General features: G+C 42.9%; 1 protein-coding gene across 10 annotated transcripts in view; it reads right to left on the reverse strand.

The window, feature by feature from the left end:
* Positions 1 to 24,279, reverse strand: part of LOC132887850 (latent-transforming growth factor beta-binding protein 4) — a 295,961-nt gene that overhangs the window by 148,717 nt on the left and 122,965 nt on the right. For all 10 annotated transcript variants that reach the window (XM_060923581.1, XM_060923582.1, XM_060923578.1 and 7 more), the window contains one exon: positions 5,987 to 6,115. In XM_060923581.1, coding sequence (XP_060779564.1) covers positions 5,987 to 6,115 — 129 coding nt within the window. The remainder of the gene's footprint in view (positions 1 to 5,986; positions 6,116 to 24,279) is intronic.

Below are 24,279 nucleotides of genomic sequence, written 5' to 3' on the forward strand. Positions count from 1 at the left end.
AGAGTGAGGAGCCCCCGGCCCCTCCTCTTTCTATTGGGGAATCCCTCGCGGATTTCCCACTGGAACAATCGCGAGACGAGACTCTGCGACACGCGTTTGACCAAGTGAGAGTAATCGATGGTCAGACACTCCAGCCGAACGCCACCCCGTCCTTCCCCTATTTTTCCATTTTGAAGGATAGGTTATACCGAGTGACGCAGGACACTCAGACGAAAGAGCGAGTCACCCAGTTGTTAATTCCAAAGAGCCGCCGGGAATTGGTATTTCAGGCGGCTCACTTTAATCCCATGGCTGGACACCTCGGCCAGGATAAGACACTCGCCCGGATAATGGCCCAATTCTATTGGCCGGGGATTCGCGGCGACGTCCGTAAGTGGTGTACGGCATGCCGTGAATGCCAGTTAGTAAATCCAGTGGCCATTCCAAAAGCGCCCTTGCGCCCTTGCGCCCCCTGCCATTAATCGAGACCCCGTTCGAAAGAATTGGGATGGATCTCGTCGGGCCATTAGATCGGTCAACACGAGGGTACCGCTTTATATTGGTTCTGGTGGACTATGCAACGCGATACCCGGAAGTGGTGCCTCTTCGCAATATCTCAGCACGCAGTATTGCGGAGGCCCTCTTCCATGTCATCTCCCGGGTTGGAATCCCGAAAGAGATTCTGACTGACCAAGGCACCTCGTTTATGTCACGAACACTGAGCGAACTGTATGGGCTACTGGGTATTAAGCCGATCCGCACCAGCGTTTATCACCCACAGACGGACGGTTTAGTTGAACGGTTCAATCGCACCCTCAAGAATATTATCAAAAAATTCGTAAGTGAGGACGCACGTAACTGGGATAAGTGGCTCGAACCCTTGTTGTTTGCAGTGCGAGAGGTCCCCAAAGCCTCCACGGGGTTCTCCCCATTTGAATTATTATATGGGCGTAAGCCGTGCGGCATCTTAGATGTACTGCGGGAAAATTGGGAGGAGGGACCTTCACAGAGCAAAAACAAAATTCAGTACGTTATGGATCTGCACGCAAAACTCCACACGCTCACCCACCTAACTCAGGAGAATTTGCAGCAGGCCCAGGAACGGCAAGCCCACCTGTACAACAAGGGTACGCGCCTTAGAGAGTTCACTCCGGGAGATAAGGTACTCGTCCTGTTGCCCACGTCGAGCTCCAAATTAATCGCCAAGTGGCAAGGACCCTTTGAGGTCACACGGCGAGTCGGGGACGTCGACTATGAGGTTAGGCGAACGGACAGGGAGGGGGCACTACAGATCTACCACCTCAATCTGCTGAAACTCTGGAACGAGGAGGTCCCCGTGGCATTGGTGTCGGTAGTTCCGGAGAAGGCGGAGCTGGGGCCGGAGGTCCAAAAAGGGTCATTGGCATCACGTACCTCTCCGGTCCCCTGTGGAGACCACCTCTCCCCGACCCAACTCACAGAGGTCGCCCAGTTACAGGCCGAGTTTTCGGATGTGTTCTTGCCCCTGCCCGGTCGCACTAACCTCATAGAACACCACATAGAGACGCCCCCGGGGGTGGTAGTGCGTAGCCGTCCTTATAGATTACCAGAACACAAAAAAAGGTGGTTCGGGAAGAACTTCAGGCCATGCTCAAAATGGGCATCGTCGAGGAGTCCCACAGTGACTGAAGCAGCCCGGTGGTCTTGGTTCCCAAGGCCGACGGCTCGGTCCGGTTCTGTGTGGACTATAGAAAAGTCAACGCGGTTTCTAAATTCGACGCGTACCCAATGCCTCGTATTGATGAGCTGCTCGATCGACTAGGCACGGCTCGCTTTTACTCGACACTGGATTTGACGAAGGGATATTGGCAGATCCCCTTGACTCCATTATCCCGGGAAAAAACGGCCTTTTCCACACCGTTCGGCTTACACCAGTTCGTCACACTTCCATTTCGGTTGTTTGGGGTGCCTGCTACGTTTCAGCGGCTGATGGACCGGGTCCTCCGGCCCCACGCCACCTATGCGGCTGCTTACCTAGACGATATCATCATTTACAGTGGTGCTTGAAAGTTTGTGAACCCTTTAGAATTTTCGATATTTCTGCATAAATATGAGCTAAAACATCATCAGATTTTCACACAAGTCCTAAAAGTAGATAAAGAGAACCCAGTTAAACAAATGATACAAAAATATTATACTTGGTCATTTATTTATTGAGGAAAATGATCCAATATTACATATCTGTGAGTGGCAAAAGCATGTGAACCTTTGCTTTCAGTATCTGGTGTGACCCCCTTGTGCAGCAATAACTGCAACTAAACGTTTCCGGTAACTGTTGATCAGTCCTGCACACCAGCTTGGAGGAATTTTAGCCCATTCCTCTGTACAGAACAGCTTCAATTCTGGGATGTTGGTGGGTTTCTTCACATGAACTGCTCGCTTCAGGTCCTTCCACAACATTTCGATTGGATTAAGGTCAGGACTTTGACTTGGCCATTGCAAAACATGAACTTTATTCTTCTTTAGCCATTCTTTGGTAGAACGACTTGTGTGTTTAGGGTCGTTGTCTTGCTGCATGACCAAATGTCTCTTGAGATTCAGTTCATGGACAGATGTCCTGACATTTTCCTTTAGAATTCGCTGGTATAATTCAGAATCCATTGTTCCATCAATGATGGCAAGCCGTCCTGGCCCAGATGCAGCCAAACAGGCTCAAACCATGATACTACCACCACCATGTTTCACAGATGGGATAAGGTTCTTATTCTGGAATACAGTGTTTTCCTTTCTCCAAACATAACGCTTCTCATTTAAACCAAAAAGTTCTATTTTGGTCTCATCCATCCACAAAACATTTTTCCAATAGCCTTCTGGCTTGTCCATGTGATCTTTAGCAAACTGCAGACAAGCAGCAATGTTCTTTTTGGAGAGCAGTGGCTTTCTCCTTGCAACCCTGCCATGCACACCATTGTTGTTCAGTGTTCTCCTGATGGTGGACTCATAAATATTAACATTAGCCAATGTGAGAGAGGCCTTCAGTTGCTTAGAAGTTACCCTGGGGTCCTTTGTCACCTCGCCGACTATTACACGCCTTGCTCTTGGAGTGATCTTTGTTGGTCGACCACTCCTGGGGAGGGTAACAGTGGTCTTGAATTTCTTCCATTTGTACATAATCTGTCTGACTGTGGATTGGTGGAGTCCAAACTCTTTAGAGATGGTTTTGTAACCTTTTCCAGCCTGATGAGCATCAACAACGCTTTTTCTGAGGTCCTCAGAAACCTCCTTTGTTCGTGCCATGATACACTTCCACAAACATGTATTGTGAAGATCAGACTTTGATCAATCCCTGTTCTTTAAATAAAACAAGGCGCCCACTCACACCTGATTGTCATACCAATTGATTGAAAACACCTGACTCTAATTTCACCTTCAAATTAACTGCTAATCCGAGAGGTTCACATACTTTTGCCACTCACAGATATGTAATATTGGATCATTTTCCTCAATAAATAAATCACCAAGTATAATATTTTTGTCTCATTTGTTTAACTGGGTTCTCTTTATCTACTTTTAGGACTTGTGTGAAAATCTGATGATGTTTTAGCTCATATTTATGCAGAAATATCGAAAATTCTAAAGGGTTCACAAACTTTCAAGCACCACTGTATAGTAATGATTGGCAGCGGCACTTACAACACCTGAGGGCCGTCCTTAGGTCGCTGAGGCGGGCGGGACTCACTGCCAACCCGAAGAAGTGTGCGATTGGGCGGGTGGAAGTACGGTATCTGGGCTTCCACTTGGGCAACGGGCAGGTGCGTTCCCAAATTAATAAGACAGCAGCGATTGTGGCCTGCCTGAGGCCCAAGACCAAAAAGGGGGTGAGACAGTTCCTGGGGCTGGCTGGCTACTATCGTAGGTTTATACCTAATTATTCGGACGTCACCAGCCCGCTGACTGACCTCACTAAAAAGGGGGCGCCAGATCCGGTCCAGTGGACGGAGTAGTGCCAGCGGGCTTTCTCGGAGGTAAAGGCTGCACTGTGTGGGGGGCCACTTTTACACTCCCCTGACTTTTCTCTCCCTTTTTTGTTGCAGACCGATGCGTCGGACAGAGGGCTGGGGGCCGTTTTGTCCCAGCAGGTGGAGGGGGAGGACCGCCCAGTCCTATACATCAGCCGGAAGCTGTCAGTGCGTGAGGGGCGCTACAGCACAATTGAGAAGGAGTGCCTGGCGATCAAGTGGGCGGTCCTCGCCCTCCGGTAATACCTGCTGGGGCGCTCTTTCACCCTCTGTTCGGACCACGCGCCCCTCCAGTGGCTCCACCGCATGAAAGATGCCAATGCGCGGATCGCCCGTTGGTATCTGGCACTCCAACCCTTCAACTTCAAGGTGGTCCACAGGCTGGGGGCGCAGATGGTCGTGGCGGACTTCCTCTCCCGTCAAGGGGGGGGGAGTCGGCTGCGGGCCGGACGGGCGCCCGGCCTGAGTCGGGCGGTGGGGGTATGTGGCAGCGGGGGCGTGGTCAAGCGCCGGTCTGTGACAGGAGGATGGAGCCGGGGAAGGTGAGTGGCAGAATCGCTACACCTGACTGTAATTAACCTGTGTTTGTGTGTGTTTCCCCAGTAACCGCTCCCTATTTAAGGAGGCAGAGAGAGAGGAGAGGGAGCGCAACCCGGGTCCAGACGAGTGTGTGTGTGTATGAATGAGATTTCTTAGACTGAAAAGTTGGGAAAATAAATCGCCTTATCTGCCTCCAAGCATTGTCCTGCCGTCCTTTGTGCTCCACCCACACTCGATACGTGCTACATACTCTTCTATCAAATAGTATTTGAAACACTAATATTTAATTCACTATTAATAAAACTTAAAGGAACATGGTTTGGGACAATTCACAACATAGTGTATTACAATGAGTTAGTAGAAAAGAAAAATGTCAAAATTTTGTATTATTGTAGTCTATTTAAGAGCAAGCTGTTTGCCAGGAGGCTAATTAGTGGTTTGTACAGTTATTGTATATGGCTCAACTCAAATCAAATTTAACATTTGGGACATAGACTTATATCTGCCTTCAGGGACAAAAGAACAGCTGGGGAAGCGTAAAGGTTTGGATCCCATGACCTTCAAGGTCAAAGGTTATTACCAAGCCACCAAAATAATACTCTAAAGGTGATTATCTGGATGGTAAATACAAAGACTCTTGAAAACAAAAGCAAATTGTTTGTTAAGACCAGTGTGACTTTTCTGAAAGCATGACCAAGTCTTCAAAACCTTCTAAATGAACTCTGACCTTTAGCAGTTTTAAAAGGTACATGGGAAAATATAGTAAAGCCTAAAGGATGTTAAATGGTCAAATGCAGACATCTGGCAATTCCTGAGAAAAACAACAATGTATCCATAGATGAATGTTGAATTTTAATTTGTAGCTTTTTTGTTGTTGTGACCTGTGGGATCCCAGTACGGATGCACATCTCTAATCTCAAGCTCTGCTTTAAATGCATTATATGTTCATTTCAAGTAACATGTTCATGTTTGGTTACATCCCCATCAGATGGTCTTCCACTTATGTTTTCATTTAACATAATATACAAAATAACTTCTGGCATGAATTCTATGATTTAAAAAAAAGATCTTGCGCCTATTTACCCCCACTATAAATGTGTACTGGAAAGATAATCTCTTTTGTATGAACAAATATATTGATGGAATTTATTATTATTATTATTATTACTTGCCATTTGAGGCTGCTGTACATGTTTGCTCAATCTGTCATGGTTTCCTACTAACTTGACTTCATGCACTTCTCTGTAGTTTGTTTTGTCAGTCAGCCTTAGCCAGTAGGAACATACTGAAGTAATAACACTTGAGAAAATTTACATAGACCCAAAATACTCATTGCTTAAAATATCTCAAATATCATGTGTCCAATATTTCTCTTGCAATAGCATTTTTCTACCAGAGAGAGTGAAATTTTGCAGCTTTAACCACATGCCAAAAATCCACTCAGGAGAAGGATGGAGAAAGTCTCATACCTTGGCAATGACCTGCTTGAGAATTGAGGATGAACCCAGGATTACACACACACGTGTATTTCCCTCCGGCCTTATTGACACACCGACCCGGTCCACAAACGTGAGGGTTAGCCTCACACACATGCTTGTCTGTAAAACACACACAATGTAAATAGTAGTGACAGTAAACAGAATGGCTAAAATCTAACATCTATCAATTGTGCTCCAAAGAAACTATTAGGGTTGCGCAATGCAGTATGTCTCATCAGTGGTATAATAAGAATGTGGGACAAACTATAACACACACGTGCGCGCACACACACACACAGGCAGATACACAACTTGCTGTTGTACAAAGCCCATTTCCAAAAAAGTTGGGATATTTTCCCAAATGCAATACAACAAAAAAATATGATTTATTAATGCATGTGAACCATTGTTTAACTGACAAAAGTACAAAGAAAAGATTTTTTACTGAGCAATTTTAATTGTATTTTGTAAATATAAATTAAGTTAGAATTTGATGCTTGCAATACACTCAAAAAAACTTGGGACAGAGGCAAAATAAGACTGAAAAGTTGATAGGATATTCAAGTAATGCCATTTTGATATTCAAGTAACACCATTTTTTTTTTCAAGATTGCAGAAAATTTAGGTCGTTGAAAATTGACAGTACATAATATTGTGAAAAGATTCAGGGAATTTGCATAAAGGGCAAGGTTGGAAAGCACTGTTGGATGAACGTGACCTTTGAGCCCTCAGATGGCACTGCATGAGAAACCACTGTGCTAATGTGACAAATATAGCCACATGGGTTTGGAAGTACATTGGAAAATCATTGTCACTTAATACAGTCTGTCACTGCATCCAGAAATGCAACCTGAAACTCTATTATGCAAGGAGGAATCCATTCATCAGTTCTATGCAGAAATGCCAGAGATGAACTGAAAGACAGTGGAAACATTTGCTGTGGTCAGATGAGTCCACATTTTAGCTTGTTTTTGGAAAAAACCTGACATCAAGTTCTCCATACCAAAGGTGAACACAACTGTGGCAGTGGGGGGCGTGGTCGAGCATTGGCTGTGAAAGGCAAGGAGTCAGGTTGAACCAGTAGGTAACGTGATGAGGTGCACCTGTGTCTAATTACTGGCTGTCTATTAACCTGTGTCTCTGTCTTTCAGACAGTCAGGAATGAGAGAGAGAGCCGTGACACCCCATCTCATGTGTGTAGTGTATTTGTGTTCCGTCACTGAAAAGTGTTAATAATAAAAAAAGAACACACCTGTTCTGAAGCCTGCTCCCAGTTCCTCTGTTTCCCAAAAGTTAAAGAGTTGTTACACTGGTGCTGAAACCTGGGACTGAGTAACGAATGCTGCCATGGAGTCCAAACCAGTCAGAGAGCTACTCCAAACACTTGCCAATGATCTCTAGTACCAGCAGCATGCCTTCGTTGTGCTGTCTGTAGACCAGGGACAACAATTCTGGACTCCACTCAAAGCCCAGGTAGAAGACCAGCAAATGATCTGGAGCTGTTTGAGCATGTCGCAGAGGGAAACTCATGGCCAACCTCACTGGGGGCAGCTCACCTATTGCAGCTCCTGTCGGGGGGAAGCCCAGCTTGTGGCTTGGCAACTCCTGGCCACCAGCATGCTGGAGTACCCCAACCTGAAGCAAGTCATCCTACAGTGGGTTGGCCATGGCCCAGAAGAGCAGTGCAAACACTTCTGTTTGCTGGCATATGATGAAGTGGGCTAGCCATTTGCGTTCATGCAACAGCTACAGGATGCCTGCTGACAGTGGCTGCTCACAGGCAAGTGCAACGTTGAGACCATCCTCGACCAAGTGACACTGGAACAGTTTGTCACCCAGCTGCCAAGCGAGATGGCAGCATGGATCCGGTATCACCGAGCAACGTTGCTAGAGGAGGCAGTTCAGCTGGTCAATGACCACCTGACGGCATTTCCAGGAGCAGGCACACCCACAGCTTCCTCTCTGCTCTATCTCTGTCTCTCACACTTTTTATTTCTACCCTTCTCTCTCCTTGCCCCTCCCCTACCCCAGCCCTGCGGAAACATGAGCCAATTCCCCAAAACCCACTCTCTGCACTTGTATCTGTCCTCATGTATCTTCTCTCCCTTCTTCTTCTGTGTCTGTGCTGCCATTAACCCCCCCCCCCCCCTCTCTCTCCCCAAAGGTGAATTCATCCATGCCCATGAGAACCAAGCGCGAGCCCGGGCAGATCTGTCGGCATGGAGAGAAGATGGAGAATCAGCACTTCCGTGAGGAGGGAGGGCTACTGATTTGCATCCCTGATGCATCACAGGCTTCCCCTGATTGAGTGGGAGCATACAGGATGGTTGTAGTATACAGGATAGTTATTCAGAGGGGCACAAATCAGGCTTTGGTGGATTCTGGTTGTAATTGGAATTCCATGCATCAAAGCCTGATTCAGCATGGGGAAATACACAATTGGTGAATTGGTGTGGACAGAGATATACATAAATATAAAAGCATAGCGTGGAGGTGGCAGTTCACCCAGTCACTGATCCTGGGAACAGATTGGCTGGGGTTTAAACCATTAATGAAACAATCAGTAGTGGGTGGGTCCTGCAGTCACATGTCACAGGGGAATCCTGCCACAATGTTAGCTGAGGAGGCGGTCCCAGGGCCATCCACATCAGCTCTGTGTCATGATAACATGGAGAGGAGAGCTCTTCCCCCTCTCTGAGGAATCCCTCAGGGGATTTCCCATTGGAGCAGGTGCGTGATGAGTCTCTGAGACATGCTTTTGACCAAGTGAAAGCAATTGATGGTCAAATCCTCCAACCTAATGTTGCACTCTCCTTCCTGTATTTCTGTATTATTAAGGATAGGCTATATCGAATGAGGCAGGACACTCAAATGAAAGGAAAAGATGACACGGTTGTTGGTTCCAAAGAGATGTAGGGAATTTTTATTCCATGCAGTTCATCATAATTCTATGGCTTGGCATTTGAAGCAGGATAAAACATTAAATTGTCTCATGGCCCATTTCTATTGGCCAGGAATTTGTGGCGATGTCCACAGGTGGTGTGCGGCATGTCACGACTGTCAGATGGTAAATCTAGCGGCCACACCAAAAGTGCCATTGTGCTCTTTACCATTAATTGAGATCCCCTTCGAAAGAATTGGCATAGATCTCATTGGGCCATTAGATTGATCTGCATATGGGTATTGCTTTGTATTAGTCATAGTGGATTATGAAACACAATATCCAGAAGCAGTGTCTCTTTGCAATATTTCAGCACACAGTGTTGCAGAGGCACTCTTCCACATTATCTCCTGAGCCGGGATTCTGAAAGAAATCCTGACTAATCAAGGCACTACTTTTATGTCACACACACTGTGCAAACTGTACAAATTATTGGGGATTAAATCAATTTGTTCTAGTGTTTATCCTTTGCAAATGGATGGGCTGGTCAAATGATATAACCAAAGACTTAAAAATATGATTTGTATGTTCATTCACGGGGATGCTAAAAACTGGGACAGTTGGCTAGACCCTCTGTTGTTTGCAGTGCACGAGGTCCCACAAGCCTCCACCGGGTTTTCCCCATTTGAATTGCTATATGGGTGCAAGTTCTGTAGTGTCTTAGACATCATTAGAGAAAATTGTGAGGCGGAAATGTCTCAAAGTAAAAATGGAATTCAATATGTTCTTGACCTGAGAGCAAAACTCCATGCACTGAGTCACATAACCCCGGAAGAATTTCTTACAGACCCAAGAACGTCAATCTCACATGTACAATAGAGGGGCATGGCTAAGAGAATTTGCTCTGGGAGATAAAGTCCTCGTTTTACTGCCCACTTCAAGCTCAAAATTGCTAACGAAGTGGCAAGGGCCCCTTGATGTCAAATGATGAATTTGGGAGGTTGACTATGAGGTCAAACGTCCAGATAAGGGTGACATATGTCAAATTTACCACCTCAATCTCCTGAAACTGTGGAGAGAGGAGGTTCCTGTGGCTCTGGCAATGGTAGCTCCAGAGAGGGTGGAGCTGGGACCAGAAGTACCATAAGTCTAAAAAGTGCAGCCCAATTCACCCTGATCCCCTGTGGAGACCACCTCTCACTGTGGATCAGGACACTTCATCCAATGACCATTTCATCCAATGCCATTTCGTCCAATAGTTGAGACATTTCATCCAAAGCCTTTTTCATACGCACTATCAATTATTTTATACGCGTGACAAGATTGAGATATAAATAAACCATAATTAATTTAAGGGAGTTCATTAAGCACTATAAAAAAACACACAGGCAAACAATCCAAAACAGCAGGCAATCTCATGAACATGAAAAAACTAGCAAAAGGTCGGGCAAGGCACAAACAGGTTAAATCAGGCAAGGGGAAGTCATGGCCTAATGGTAAGAGAAACAGCTTTGGGACCAAAAGGTTGCTGGTTCGATTCCCCAGACTAGCAGGATTGACTTAAGTGCCCTTGAGCAAGGCACCTAACCCCCAACTGCTCTGGCAAGAGTGGTGGCGTACCTTGTGTCTGATTAGCCAAAGTAAAACTGATGATGTGATCATCAGTTCGGGCATTGAACCCGACCAACTGAACTGAAATCAGGCAAAGACAAAAACAGAAACTAAGAACAGGGAACAGGATCAGAAACCCAGGGAATCCATATGGGATGATAAGGCTCGGTAATGTGCACTGACATGGTGTAATACTTTGCATTGAATATGCGTTTTCTCAGTCTTTATAAAACCCCGATTCCAATAAAGTTGGGACTAAGTACAAATTGTAAATAAAAATGGAATGCAATGATGTGGAAGTTTCAAAATTCCATATTTTATTCAGAATAGAACATAGATGAAATATCAAAGGTTTAAACTGAGAAAATGTATCATTTAGAAAAATTAGGTGATTTTAAATTTCATGACAACACCACATCTCAAAAAAGTTGGGACAAGGCCATGTTGACCACTGTGAGACATCCCCTTTTCTCTTTACAACAGTCTGTAAACGTCTGGGGACTGAGGAGACAAGTTGCTCAAGTTTAGGGATAGGAATGTTAACCCATTCCCATTGTCTAATGTAGGATTCTAGTTGCTCAACTGTCTTAGGTCTTTTTGTCGTATCTTCCATTTTATGATGCGCCAAATGTTTTCTATGGGTGAAAGATCTGGACTACAGGCTGGCCAGTTCAGTACCCGGACCCTTCTTCTACACAGCCATGATGCTGTAATTGATGCAGTATGTGGTTTGGCATTGTCATGTTGGAAAATGCAAGGTCTTCCCTGAAAGAGATGTCGTCTGGATGGGAGCATATGTTGCTCTAGAACCTGGATATACCTTTCAGCATTGATGGTGTCTTTCCAGATGTGTAAGCTGCCCATGCCACATGCACTAATGCAACCCCATACCGTCAGAGATGCAGGCTTCTGAACTGAGCGCTGATAACAACTTGGGTCATCCTTCTCCTCTTTAGTCCGAATGACACGGCATCCCTGATTTCCATAAAGAACTTCAAATTTTGATTTGTCTGACCACAGAACAGTTTTCCACTTTGCCACAGTCCATTTTAAATGAGCCTTGGCCCAGAGAAGACGTCTGTGCTTCTGGATCATGTTTAGATACGGCTTCTTCTTTGAACTATAGAGTTTTAGCTGGCAACGGCGGATGGCACGGTGAATTGTGTTCACAGATAATGTTCTCTGGAAATACTCCTGAGCCCATTTTGTGATTTACAATACAGAAGCATGCCTGTATGTGATGCAGTGCCGTCTAAGGGCCCGAAGATCACGGGCACCCAGTATGGTTTTCCGGCCTTGACCCTTACGCACAGAGATTCTTCCAGATTCTCTGAATCTTTTAATGATATTATGCACTGTAGATGATGATATGTTCAAACTCTTTGCAATTTTACACTGTCGAACTCCTTTCTGATATTGTTCCACTATTTGTCGGCGCAGAATTAGGGGGATCGGTGATCCTCTTCCCATCTTTACTTCTGAGAGCCACTGCCACTCCAAGATGCTCTTTTTATACCCAGTCATGTTAATGACCTATTGCCAATTGACCTAATGAGTTGCAATTTGGTCCTCCAGCTGTTCCTTTTTTTGTACCTTTAACTTTTCCAGCCTCTTATTGCCCCTGTCCCAACTTTTTTGAGATGTGTTGCTGTCATGAAATTTCAAATGAGCCAATATTTGGCATGAAATTTCAAAATGTTTCACTGTCGACATTTGATATGTTGTCTATGTTCTATTGTGAATACAATATCAGTTTTTGAGATTTGTAAATTATTGCATTCTGTTTTTATTTACAATTTTTACTTTGTCCCAACTTTTTTGGAATCGGGGTTGTATACCGTAGGCATGCTGATGCCTCTTGATCATGTGCAGGTGAGCCTCCTGCATGCTTCCTGCACCTAGATCCGTCTACCGCCATCTATCTTGTAGTGTCCTGATCCCCAGATCTTTAACGCAGCCACATATAAAAAGTTGTACGCCTCCATGCTCTTCCAGGTTTTCACCTGTTTGTCCATGTAGAACAATGTCTGCAGCACCAGGTAGTTTGAGATGTTGGGGAACTCAACAAATGGATAATTTTCCAACTCAGAGAAAAAATCTTTCTTTGTTAGCATGTAAGGCTCCCAGGGTGTCTACAGGTTTGTCCAAGTTAAATTTAAGACTTTTTAAGACTTTTTCATACCATGTTCCAAAAAAAATTAAGACCAAATCTAAAGTCACACAAAAATGTACTCTTTTGAAAAAAAAAATTATTTAATGTAACTTATTGTTCTTGTAAACATTCACCAGAAAACACTATTCTAGTAGAAGTACTTCATTTCTTTTCCTTGACAGGCATTCACACACTCAGAACACAATATAAGGATCGGATAAACTTGTAACTACGTGACAATCAGAATGCAGTCACAACGTTTGAATCCAATGTAACAATGTGAAAATGTGAATGAAGTCACACACACAGAATCCAATGCAACAGTTTTTTTTATTATTATTTTCTCTGCTTGGGGAGTCACATTGTAAGCAGAATTGTTCAATTCCATCTTTGGTCAAACAACAATGCAGAAAACAACAGTTAAACAATGTGAATGCACATACGCCTGAAACTTCGGCTCACTCACTTGAAAGGTATGCTCACTTGCACTTCTTAAAACACTTGGAACGATACCCACACACAAACAATACTATTCTCTCACATGCACGCAATAGAATATATTCTCTCTCTCTCTCTCACACACACATACGCACGCACAATATTCTCTTATATCTCGCAGATCTATCCTCTTCTCCACGACCGTTGGTAGTGGCAGTGCTGAAGTCGGATATTTGAGGCTGATGCTCGCGGCCTTTAGCAAAAGCAACGTGCTTGGCGCTCTTTATATGAGAGTCCACCGCTCTTATCCCCACTGTGCCCAACTTAAAAGTCTTACAGCATGCTACACAGTATGCCTCGTTGGCATCTTTGGGTACAGCTTTCAGCCACCACGAGTATTTTGCATCTTGCAGCCAGTTATCATTAAATTTACATTTACCCATTGTGGCTTGGACTACCCTCCATCAACAGATCAGGCACTGAGCAGGGCTTTCTACAAGCGCCGGCTGCCGGCCATACAGCCGACTACACAATTAAGTCCAGCCGGCTACTTTAATGACTATTATTTTTGTAGCCCACAGGCTCTAAATATTAATTTTCAATTTTAATAAAATTAAATGTTTATCTAACGGACTGACAATAATGTCAAACTGAACCGCACTCATTTAAGTTGTGATTCGCGCTGTTTGTACCGATAATAACCACAAATTCCCCGCCAACTTCATTGATCAAGGGAGAGTAACTCATCCGCGGCCCCGACATGCGGTGTGTGCGCGCATACTCGGCGGAGGCAATAGTGTGTCGGGGCCATCGGAGGGAACAGAAGCAGAGATAACGCTTATTTTGTCTCCGGTAAACCAGTCTTCTCTCGTTCAATTACGTGCTGGCATCAAAAGACACCGTTGGTTGTAAATGAAACCAAACTGAGTGGTTGGAGTGTATTTTCATACACAAATGGAGAAATGTTCGCTGAGTGTTTAATTGTGTAGCCGCCACTGCAGACCGTTGTCGTTGTTAATTCATAGCATGCTCAGCTGCGTGAATGTGTCGTGCACCGAAAATAAGAGATTTACAAGCCAGGAACGCCTCATGATGCAATACGCAAGAAAAGAAAGATGATTTACTGCCATTTTACTTTGTATTTGAGTAAAGTGAACAAATAAATGGTCTGTGGAAAATACATTTAATCCTGGGAACTGCGTGCACAGGAGTTTATTTTGTGTTTACTCCCAATCAATTCTGGGGAAATTCAGGCTTTATAATGGGTGTCTATGGCGTTACACTTCAGTGGAGCTCGTTAAGTTAGAGTGTAGAGAGCTTGAAAAAGTAGCTCAAACTTTCTCATTTAAACTGTGTTTTCAGCCACAAATTTCACTCTACAGACCTAATTTTCTCAAAAATGGGAGTCACACTTGTCTTGATTCACACAATGTGTCTACCTAAACGATAGGATTTACAGTTTGTGAATGAGAAGCCTGAAAGTAAGGAGAGGACAGGCGAACTGCCCAATTGACTCCCATTATAATCCTGAAAGCGCTTTTACTACAAAATCACTTGTTTTCAACTTGCTCTATTGTCCACATTTTTTACACTAGAGACAAAAAAATTACATCAATGTGTTCATGAGAGCCTTGTAGCGCTCAATGTGAAAGAATTTTGTGAATAGCTCCTTTTGTTTCCGTGTAAATCAGCGTTGTTCAAGGAGAGGGAACTCTGAGAAAAAGCGCTCTTTGCTTGTCATATTGTGTCTCTTCCCTGAACCTGAGCACCGTTACCAAGGCGACGAACTCCACTCAGGGAGCAGAGAGGGGAGGGGCTGTTCTCTCTCTCTCAAACACACACAGGCTCACAGCATCGGAGCCTCATAGCCTGCGATACGCGCACTGCATCACTCTCACCATTTCCCGCAGGGGGATTGGCGGCTCTAGTTTTGTGTTTACTCCCCCCCGGCTGCTAGCCTGGGCCCGCCCATCCTAAGCGTCACGCAACACGAGGGCCTGTTGAGAGCTTAGTCTGGCCAGGCAAGCTATCTACAGCTCTTCCAAGCTCCCGAAAAATCAGGAACCAATCAACTTTGAGCATCTCCAACGGCCCTGGGTAGAGGCGTGTTCAAGGCACTGACGTAGTAGAACTGCGACCGGAAGCCATATATTGTTTACAGAATCTATGCCGGAAGCGCTTCATTCACGCTTCCGCATCTATTACGCATAGATGCTGTATTGAAAGCATTCAACGGGAAGTTCTCATTGAAAACGGAGCAAAGAGCAGCCCTGGAGGTACGGTATTTATTGAAAGGAAGGACGTTTTCGCCTTGCTCCCGACCGGCTTCAGTAAGAGTTTAATCTACCAGTTAGCCCCGTTGTGTCGCATACATCAGAGGAAAGAGTGATGTGATTGGTTTAAGCTTCGTCACAGCCTTTTCTGGCTTCGACCAGTAGCAAACTGAGGCATTTCAGGGAGGCGGGTCAACCACGGACTCTGGGAAACGGTTGGGCTTAATATCTTGGCCAGACCAATAGCTCGGAGAGCTTTGAAGTCGCGTTAGCCAGGCTAGCTAGTATGAGCCTTAGTGGAAAGCCCTGACTGAGTGGTTGTCAAGCACGCGCGTGTCTAGCAACTGGTGGATTCGGAGCCTGCGCGGTCTAACTCTGAGCATCAAAAACGATTAAACTTTTTCCCCATCCAAAGTGTACCACATTTTAACGATATAACTGAGTAAAATCTCCATAAATTTAAGATTGAAAATGTAAGACCACGGGATTTGAAATTTAAGACAATTTAAGACTTTTTAATGGCCTTATTTTAGGAAAATTAAATTTAAGACTTTTTAAGGACCCGCGGCCACCCTGGGCTCCATCTAATGAGTGGTTTCTATATCCACTTCTTTTGAGTGTACTTCTTGGTTTTAATAACCTGCTTGTTTGCTGAACACAAACATTGCAATAAGTTCTCATGTTAAATGCCCAGATACCACTTTTGGATCATTAATCCCTTTTGACTGAGAATGTCCTGCATGCATGGTTTTATGTTGGCTTGTGGCACATCCATACAATTTTAAATACAATACCTATAATTAAAAACAGTTTGTTTTCATTGTATTTATTTAATTACTGGGCTTCCTTCTGTAACAGGGAGTGATGTTGCATTCCATGAATACACTTTACAATAGATTATTAGATTCTAATAGAATAGATGAGCCAAAATAATTGGGGATCCTTTTTTAATGGACCTCGACTAGTTACAAGTATGAATAGGTGGGCCTCGAAGTGGAAAAGGTTTAGAAACCCTGCTGTAGGCCATAATTATCAAAATTAAAATAGAAAAAATGTTTGAAACATCTTAGTTTGTGTGATGAGTCTAGAATATATTAAAATTTCACTTTCTTAAATAACTGATGGAAAATATTTTTCACCATACTCTAATTTTTTTGAGATGTGCTTGTGTGTGTGTGTGTGTGTGTGGGGGGGGGGGGGGGTCATTTTAATATTTCATAAAACTGCTATACTGTCTTTGGTCTTGTATTCTCTATTGCCTCTTGTCTGCTGATTTAACACTGGAATTTCCCACCTGAGATTAATAAAGTCTTGTCTTGTCTGAAGAATCACTCAAGAAGATAGCTAACTATTTTTCTCTGCAGACATTAGCTAGCTACATTAGATTGAAGTTCAGTTGTACATGATGCAGACAAACAGACTTGTTGAAGAGCACTGAATTAGAAATCAGGGTGGAAATTATTCTGCCACATGTTAATCTGTTATATCTTTTTTCAGGAGGAGGCCATGTTAACTATGATATCTTGCATCGATAGAAAGGTAAAGAAACCTGTATTCTGGATGACTGATTATAAAGCAAGAAACTGTTAGCATTGAGGCTTAAGTCAAACATACCGCATATCTCACACACTTGCCAGGATTGTTCTCTGTACCTGTATCCTAGTGAGCTAGTCCATACATGGTAACTTGGCAAGAACATTCTTCCCTGCAATGCTCTTTGCATATTTGGTTTTAAAAAACAGCCTGAGATGGTATCAGCATGGCAATGTGCTGTATACAACACTTGTGTTTTTATCAGTGTATACAGTGGTGCTTGAAAGTTTGTGAACCCTTTAGAATTTTCTATATTTCTGCATAAATGTGACCAAAAACATCAGATTTTCACACAAGTCCTAAAAGTAGATAAAGAGAACCCAGTTAAACAAATGAGACAAAAATATTATACTTGGTCATTTATTTATTGAGGAAAATGATCCAATATTACATATCTGTGAGTGGCAAAAGTATGTGAACCTCTCGGATTAGTAGTTAATTCGAAGGTGAAATTAGAGTCAGGTGTTTTCAATCAATGGGATGACAATCAGGTGTGAGTGAGTACCCTGTTTTATTTAAAGAACAGGGATCTATCAAAGTCTGATCTTCACCACATATGCTTGTGGAAGTGTATCACGGCATGAACAAAGGAGATTTCTGAGGACCTTAGAAAAAGTGTTGTTGATGCTCATCAGGCTGGAAAAGGTTACAAAACCATCTCTAAAGAGTTTGGATTCTACCAATCCACAGTCAGACAGATTGTGTACAAATGGAGGAAATTCAAGACCATTGTTACCCTCCCCAGGAGTGGTCGACCAACAAAGATCACTCCAAGAGCAAGGCATGTAATAGTCGGTGAGGTCACAAAGGACCCCAGGGTAACTTCTAAGCAACTGAACGCCTCTCTCACATTGGCTAATGTTAATGTTCATGAGTCCACCATCAGGAGAACACTGAACAACAATGGTGTGCATGGCAGGGTTGCAAGGAGAAAGCCACTGTTCTCCAAAAAGAACATTGCTGCTCATCTGCAGTTTGCTAAAGATCACGTGGACAAACCAGAAGGCTATTGGAAAAATGTTTTGTGGATGGATGAGACCAAAATAGAACTTTTTGGTTTAAATGAGAAGCGTTATGTTTGGAGAAAGGAAAACACTGCATTCCAGCATAAGAACCTTATCCCATCTGTGAAAAATGGTGGTGGTAGTTAGATTAGATAGATTAGACTAGATAAAACTTTATTGATCCCTTTGGGAGGGTTCCCTCAGGGAAATTAAGATTCCAGCAGCATCATTACAGATAAACAGAGAAAAGAAATAGAGGAAAACTTCTAGATAAATTTAAATTAATTAAGTATTTACATATACAAATATAAAAAGAATAAGATAAAGGGAAGAGAGGAAGGGGGAGGGGGAGGAGGAAAAAATAAAAAAAGGGGGGAAAGAAGGGGCGGCAGGAGAGATATTGCACTTTATATTGCACATTATATTGCACATTGTCCGGTATTGCTTATTGTTAGGCTAGGCTACTGCTTCTTCCCATCCTCTGTCCTCCTGTTACCCTTCCTCCCCCCCCAGAGAGGAGTTGTACAGTCTGATGGCATGAGGGACAAAGGAGTTTTTGAGTCTGTTAGTCCTGCACTGGGGAAGGAGCATTCTGTCACTGAACAGACTCCTCTGGTTGCTGATGACAGTGTGCAGAGGGTGACTGGCATCGTCCATGATGTTCAATAGTTTGTCCATAGACCTCTTCTCTGCCACCATCACCAGAGACTCCAGCTTCATGCTGACCACAGAGCCGGCCCGCCTGATCAGTTTGTTCAGCCTGGATGTGTCCTTCTTGGATGTGCTGCCCCCCCCCAGCAGACCATGGTGTAAAACAGGACACTGGCGATCACAGACTGATAGAACATCCACAGGAGTTTCCTGCAGATGTTAAAGGACCGCAGCCTCCTAAGGAAGTATAACCTGCTCTGTCCCTTCCTGTATAAGTGTTTGGTGTTGCAAGTCCAGTCCAGCTTGCTGTCCAGCCACAGACCGAGGTACTTGTAGGAATCCACAGCCTCCACCTCGACTCCCTCGATCAGAACTGGTCGTGACCTTGGTCTGGACTTCCCAAAGTCAATGACCAGCTCCTTGGTCTTTGAGGTATTGAGCTGCAGATGGTTCCTGTTGCACCACACAGTAAAGTCCCTCACCAGGCTCCTATATTCCTCCTCTCTGTCATCACTGATACAGCCAACAATAGCTGTGTCATCGGCAAACTTCTGAATGTGACACAGCTCCAAGTTGTAGCAGAAGTCCGCGGTGTACAGGGTGAAGAGAAGAGGGGCCAGCACCATGGCCTGGGGTGCTCCAGTGCTGCTAATCACAGTGTTAGACGTGATGTCCTTCAGCCTGATATACTGCAGCCTGTCGGTGAGGTAGCTGGAGATCCGGGTGACCAGGCAGGGGTCCACTCGCATCCTGTTCAGTTTGTCCTGAATCAATAGGGGCTGGATGATGTTGAAGGCACTCAAGAAGTCCAAGAAGAGGATCCTCACTGTGCCATTTCCCTTATCCAGATGTGAGTGGGCTCGGTGTAGCAGGTAGAGGATGGCGTCTTCCACACCAACACCTGCCTGGTAGTATCATGGTTTGGGCTTGTTTTGCTGCATCTGGGCCAGGATGGCTTGCCATCATTGATGGAACAATGAATTCTGAATTATACCAGCAAATTCTAAAGAAAAATGTCAGGACATCTGTCCAGGAATTGAATCTCAAGAGAAGGTGGGTCATGCAGCAAGACAATGACCCTAAGCACACAAGTCGTTCTACCAAAGAATGGTTAAAGAAGAATAAAGTTAATGTTTTGGAATGGCCAAGTCAAAGTCCTGACCTTAATCCAATCGAAATGTTGTGGAAGGACCTGAAGCGAGAAGTTCATGTGAGGAAACCCACCAACATCCCAGAGTTTGAGCTGTTCTGTATGGAGGAATGGGCTAAAGTTCCTCCAAGCCAGTGTGCTGGACTGATCAACAGTTACCGGAAACGTTTAGTTGCAGTTATTGCTGCATGAGGGGGTCACACCAGATACTGAAAGCAAAGGTTCACATACTTTTGCCACTCACAGATATGTAATATTGGATCATTTTCCTCAATAAATAAACGACCAAGTATAATATTTTTGTCTGATTTGTTTAACTGAGTTCTCTTTATCTACTTTTAGGACTTGTGTGAAAATCTGATGATGTTTTAGGTCATATTTATGCAGAAATATAGAAAATTCTACAGGGTTCACAAACTTTCAAGCACCACTGTATGTGTGTGTTATTCCGTATTTGTGTTATATATGAGTCTTTCACTCATCGTATGTGCCTTTGAGTCACTGAAAATCACTATAAATAGAATGGTTAGTGTTACTCTTCTCCGTTCACTTCACTGGCTCCCTGTCTCTGCCAGGATTGAATACAAGGTCTCCCTTCTTACTCACCAGTGCATCTATAGAAATGCCCCTTATCTCCCTGAAAGAATTACTCACCCCACTAACCTCAATGTGATCCCTCCGCTCTCTCTCTACCCACTCAAATTGCCTCCGCCACCCCAAGACTAAGCTCAGCACCATGGCTGATCGAGTCTTCTGTTCTGCTGCCCCTTGCCTATGGAATGTCTTACCTGACCATCTGAGGGCACCACAGACTACTGAGAGTTTTAAAAAAGGACTTGAAACATTTATTTTTAGCAGAACATATGACTCTTCATTATGCTTTATTTCTGTTCATTTTTATTTTAGGTTGTTTCAATCTGCCTTTTTAATGATGTTTCTATTTTGTAGCACTTTGAGACTTGCTCAAAATGTAAAGTGTGTTACAAATTAAATTTATTATTATTAGTGATGCAGTGCCTAGTTATTATTATTATTATTATTATTATTATTATTATTATTTCAACTCTGTCCAAGTCCACATTTTTGGCTTGCATATAACACTGGCACCATCTCAGTCTCTTTACATATCAAAGCAATGGACTGAGACCATATTCTATATTGTGTTCACATTTCTCTGAACAAGAAATTTAAACAGCTTGTTGGCTGTATTACAGTCTGCGCAGTTTTCAGTACAGTATCTGCTTACAGGTTCCCATTTTCAAAAAGGAAGACATTAGAGGCCATATAACAATGCAACTGAGTGAGGGTTCAGTTATTCAATGAACAGAAACTGCAAGAATAAATATTATTTTGAGGAATAGTTTACCAAAAAATTAAATGTACATGAGACATGCTTGATGTCTGAGGTTTCCTTTTCTAGATTTTCCATGAAGCCACATAGCTAATGAAGCTAACATGTAAGAATAACTTATTCCCAAAGGACATGCCATTATGCACATTTCATAGCTACATTATTACCATAAAGATTACACACATTTGCTGAACTATCAAAATATTATTTTAGCCCTATGACATAAAAATAAACGAGAAAAGCTTACAGAGAAAATGGGTAAAAGTCTGCATAAATGTAGCAGAAACAATGAAGATACAAGAAATTAGAAATAATTGTGATTTTTAATTATTTTCTGACCTGTTCTGGGTGGAGGTGAGTGGGCTGTAGAGGAAATTGGGTGAGGTCTGATTAGAGAAAAATGGTGCTTGAAAACTGATAGCCTGCTTGTCTGGGTCGTAATAACATCCATGTTATATACAACCCCGATTCCAAAAAAGTTGGGACAAAGTACAAATTGTACATAAAAGCGGAATGCAATAATTTACAAATCTCAAAAACTGATATTGTATTCACAATAGAACATAGACAACATATCAAATGTCAAAAGTGAGACATTTTGAAATTTCATGCCAAATATTGGCTCATTTGAAATTTCATGACAGCAACAGATCTCAAAAAAGTTGGGGCAGGGGCAATAAGAGGCTGGAAAAGTTAAAGGTACAAAAAAGGAACAGCTGGAGGACCAACTTCCAACTCATTAGGTCAATTGGCAATAGGTCATTAACATGACTGGGTATAAAAAGAGCATCTTGGAGTGGCAGCGGCTCTCAGAAGTAAAGATGGGAAGAGGATCACCGATCCCCCTAATTCTGCGCCGACAAATAGTGGAGCAATATCAGAAAGGAGTTCGACAGTGTAAAATTGCAAAGAGTTTGAACATATCATCATCTACAGTGCATAATATCATCAAAAGATTCAGAGAATCTGGAAGAATCTCTGTGCGTAAGGGTCAAGGCCGGAAAACCATACTGGGTGCCCGTGATCTTCGGGCCCTTAGATGGCACTGCATCACATACAGGCATGCTTCTGTATTGGAAATCACAAAATGGGCTCAGGAATATTTCCAGAGAACATTATCTGTGAACACAATTCACCGTGCCATCCGCCGTTGCCAGCTAAAACTCTATAGTTCAAAGAAAAAGCCGTATCTAAACATGATCCAGAAGCGCAGACGTCTTCTCTGGGCCAAGGCTCATTTAAAATGGACTGTGGTAAAGTGGAAAACTGTTCTGTGGTCAGACGAATCAAAATTTGAAGTTCTTTATGGAAATCAGGGACACCGAGTCATTCGGACTAAAGAGGAGAAGGACGACCCAAGTTGTTATCAGCGCTCAGTTCAGAAGCCTGCATCTCTGATGGTATGGGGTTGCATTAGTGCATGTGGCATGGGCAGCTTACACATCTGGAAAGACACCATCAATGCTGAAAGGTATATCCAGGTTCTAGAGCAACATATGCTCCCATCCAGACGACGTCTCTTTCAGGGAAGACCTTGCATTTTCCAACATGACAATGCCAAACCACATACTGCATCAATTACAGCATCATGGCTGCGTAGAAGGAGGGTCCGGGTACTGAACTGGCCAGCCTGCAGTCCAGATCTTTCACCCATAGAAAACATTTGGCACATCATAAAACGGAAGATACGACAAAAAAGACCTAAGACAGTTGAGCAACTAGAATCCTACATTAGACAAGAATGGGTTAACATTCCTATCCCTAAACTTGAGCAACTTGTCTCCTCAGTCCCCAGACGTTTACAGACTGTTGTAAAGAGAAAAGGGGATGTCTCACAGTGGTAAACATGGCCTTGTCCCAACTTTTTTGAGATGTATTGTTGTCATGAAATTTAAAATCACCTAATTTTTCTCTTTAAATGATACATTTTCTCAGTTTAAACATTTGATATGTCATCTATGTTCTATTCTGAATAAAATATGGATTTTTGAAACTTCCACATCATTGCATTCCGTTTTTATTTACAATTTGTACTTTGTCCCAACTTTTTTGGAATCGGGGTTTTATATATATATATATATATATATATATATATATATATATATATATTTAACAGTTATTCCACAAAATCAAGTTGTACATGAGCTGCGAGCCAACAAGGTGCATAGCACCAAGTTGGCTATAAGCCATGTATGATGAAACTGAGTGGAATAACTGTTTTATTATATCCACATTCACTGGATGTTGAGAAACAGAGCATTTTTATTTTTTGCAAATTCGATAAATAAAAACTTTATACAAAACGTCCGACAAAATAATTTCCGCTAATAATGTAAACAAACTAGCGAAATGACAGTAGCAATTTGTGAAAAATGCTATAATAATAATTCTTGAAAATTAAAAAAAGATATGTTCTTCCCATCAAATACTTTTTTTCCATTTTTTTTTGCATATTTGGGGTTTTGTTTTTGAATAGAGTTTTTTTTTTCCTCAGTTGGTTTAGTAAAACGCGCCACCATTTTGTTTTTCTCTAGAAGTAGAGTAGTCAATCAGAGCACGTGATTGTTCATATCCAGTGAATGTGGATATATATAGATAGATAGATAGATAGATAGATAGATAGATAGATAGATAGATAGATAGATAGATAGATAGATAGATAGATAGATAGATAGATAGACAGACTGTAAAAATGATTTGTTGTTTTAACTTAAAAAAGTTAGTGCAAGGGCTGCCTTAAAATTTTGAGTTCATTGAAATTCACATAGTAAGTTAAATTGTTGTGAACTTACTATATTAATTTCAGTGAACTCAAAATTTTAAGGTAGCCCTTGCACTAACTTTTTAAAGTTAAAACAACAAATCATTTTTCACAGTGATAGACATGGCAGTTCATAAGAACAAGGTCAAGCAGCAGACATTGGGGACAACAAAGTTACAGACTGACAGAGAGTGAAAACGACTCTCCACTGACTATGATGATTGTCAACTCCTTCAAATGTCACTCAACAACCATAGGATGACATCAAGTGACCTACAAAAAGAATGGCAAATGGCAGCTGGGGTTAAGTGCATGGCAAAGACAGTTCAAAACAGGCTCCTCCAGGCGGGGTTGAAGTCATGCACAGCTAGAAAAAAGCCCTTCATCAATGAGAAGCAAAGAAGAGCCAGGCTGAGGTT

Source organism: Neoarius graeffei, chromosome 6, assembly GCF_027579695.1.
Source record: "Neoarius graeffei isolate fNeoGra1 chromosome 6, fNeoGra1.pri, whole genome shotgun sequence".
Lineage (NCBI taxonomy): Eukaryota > Metazoa > Chordata > Actinopteri > Siluriformes > Ariidae > Neoarius > Neoarius graeffei.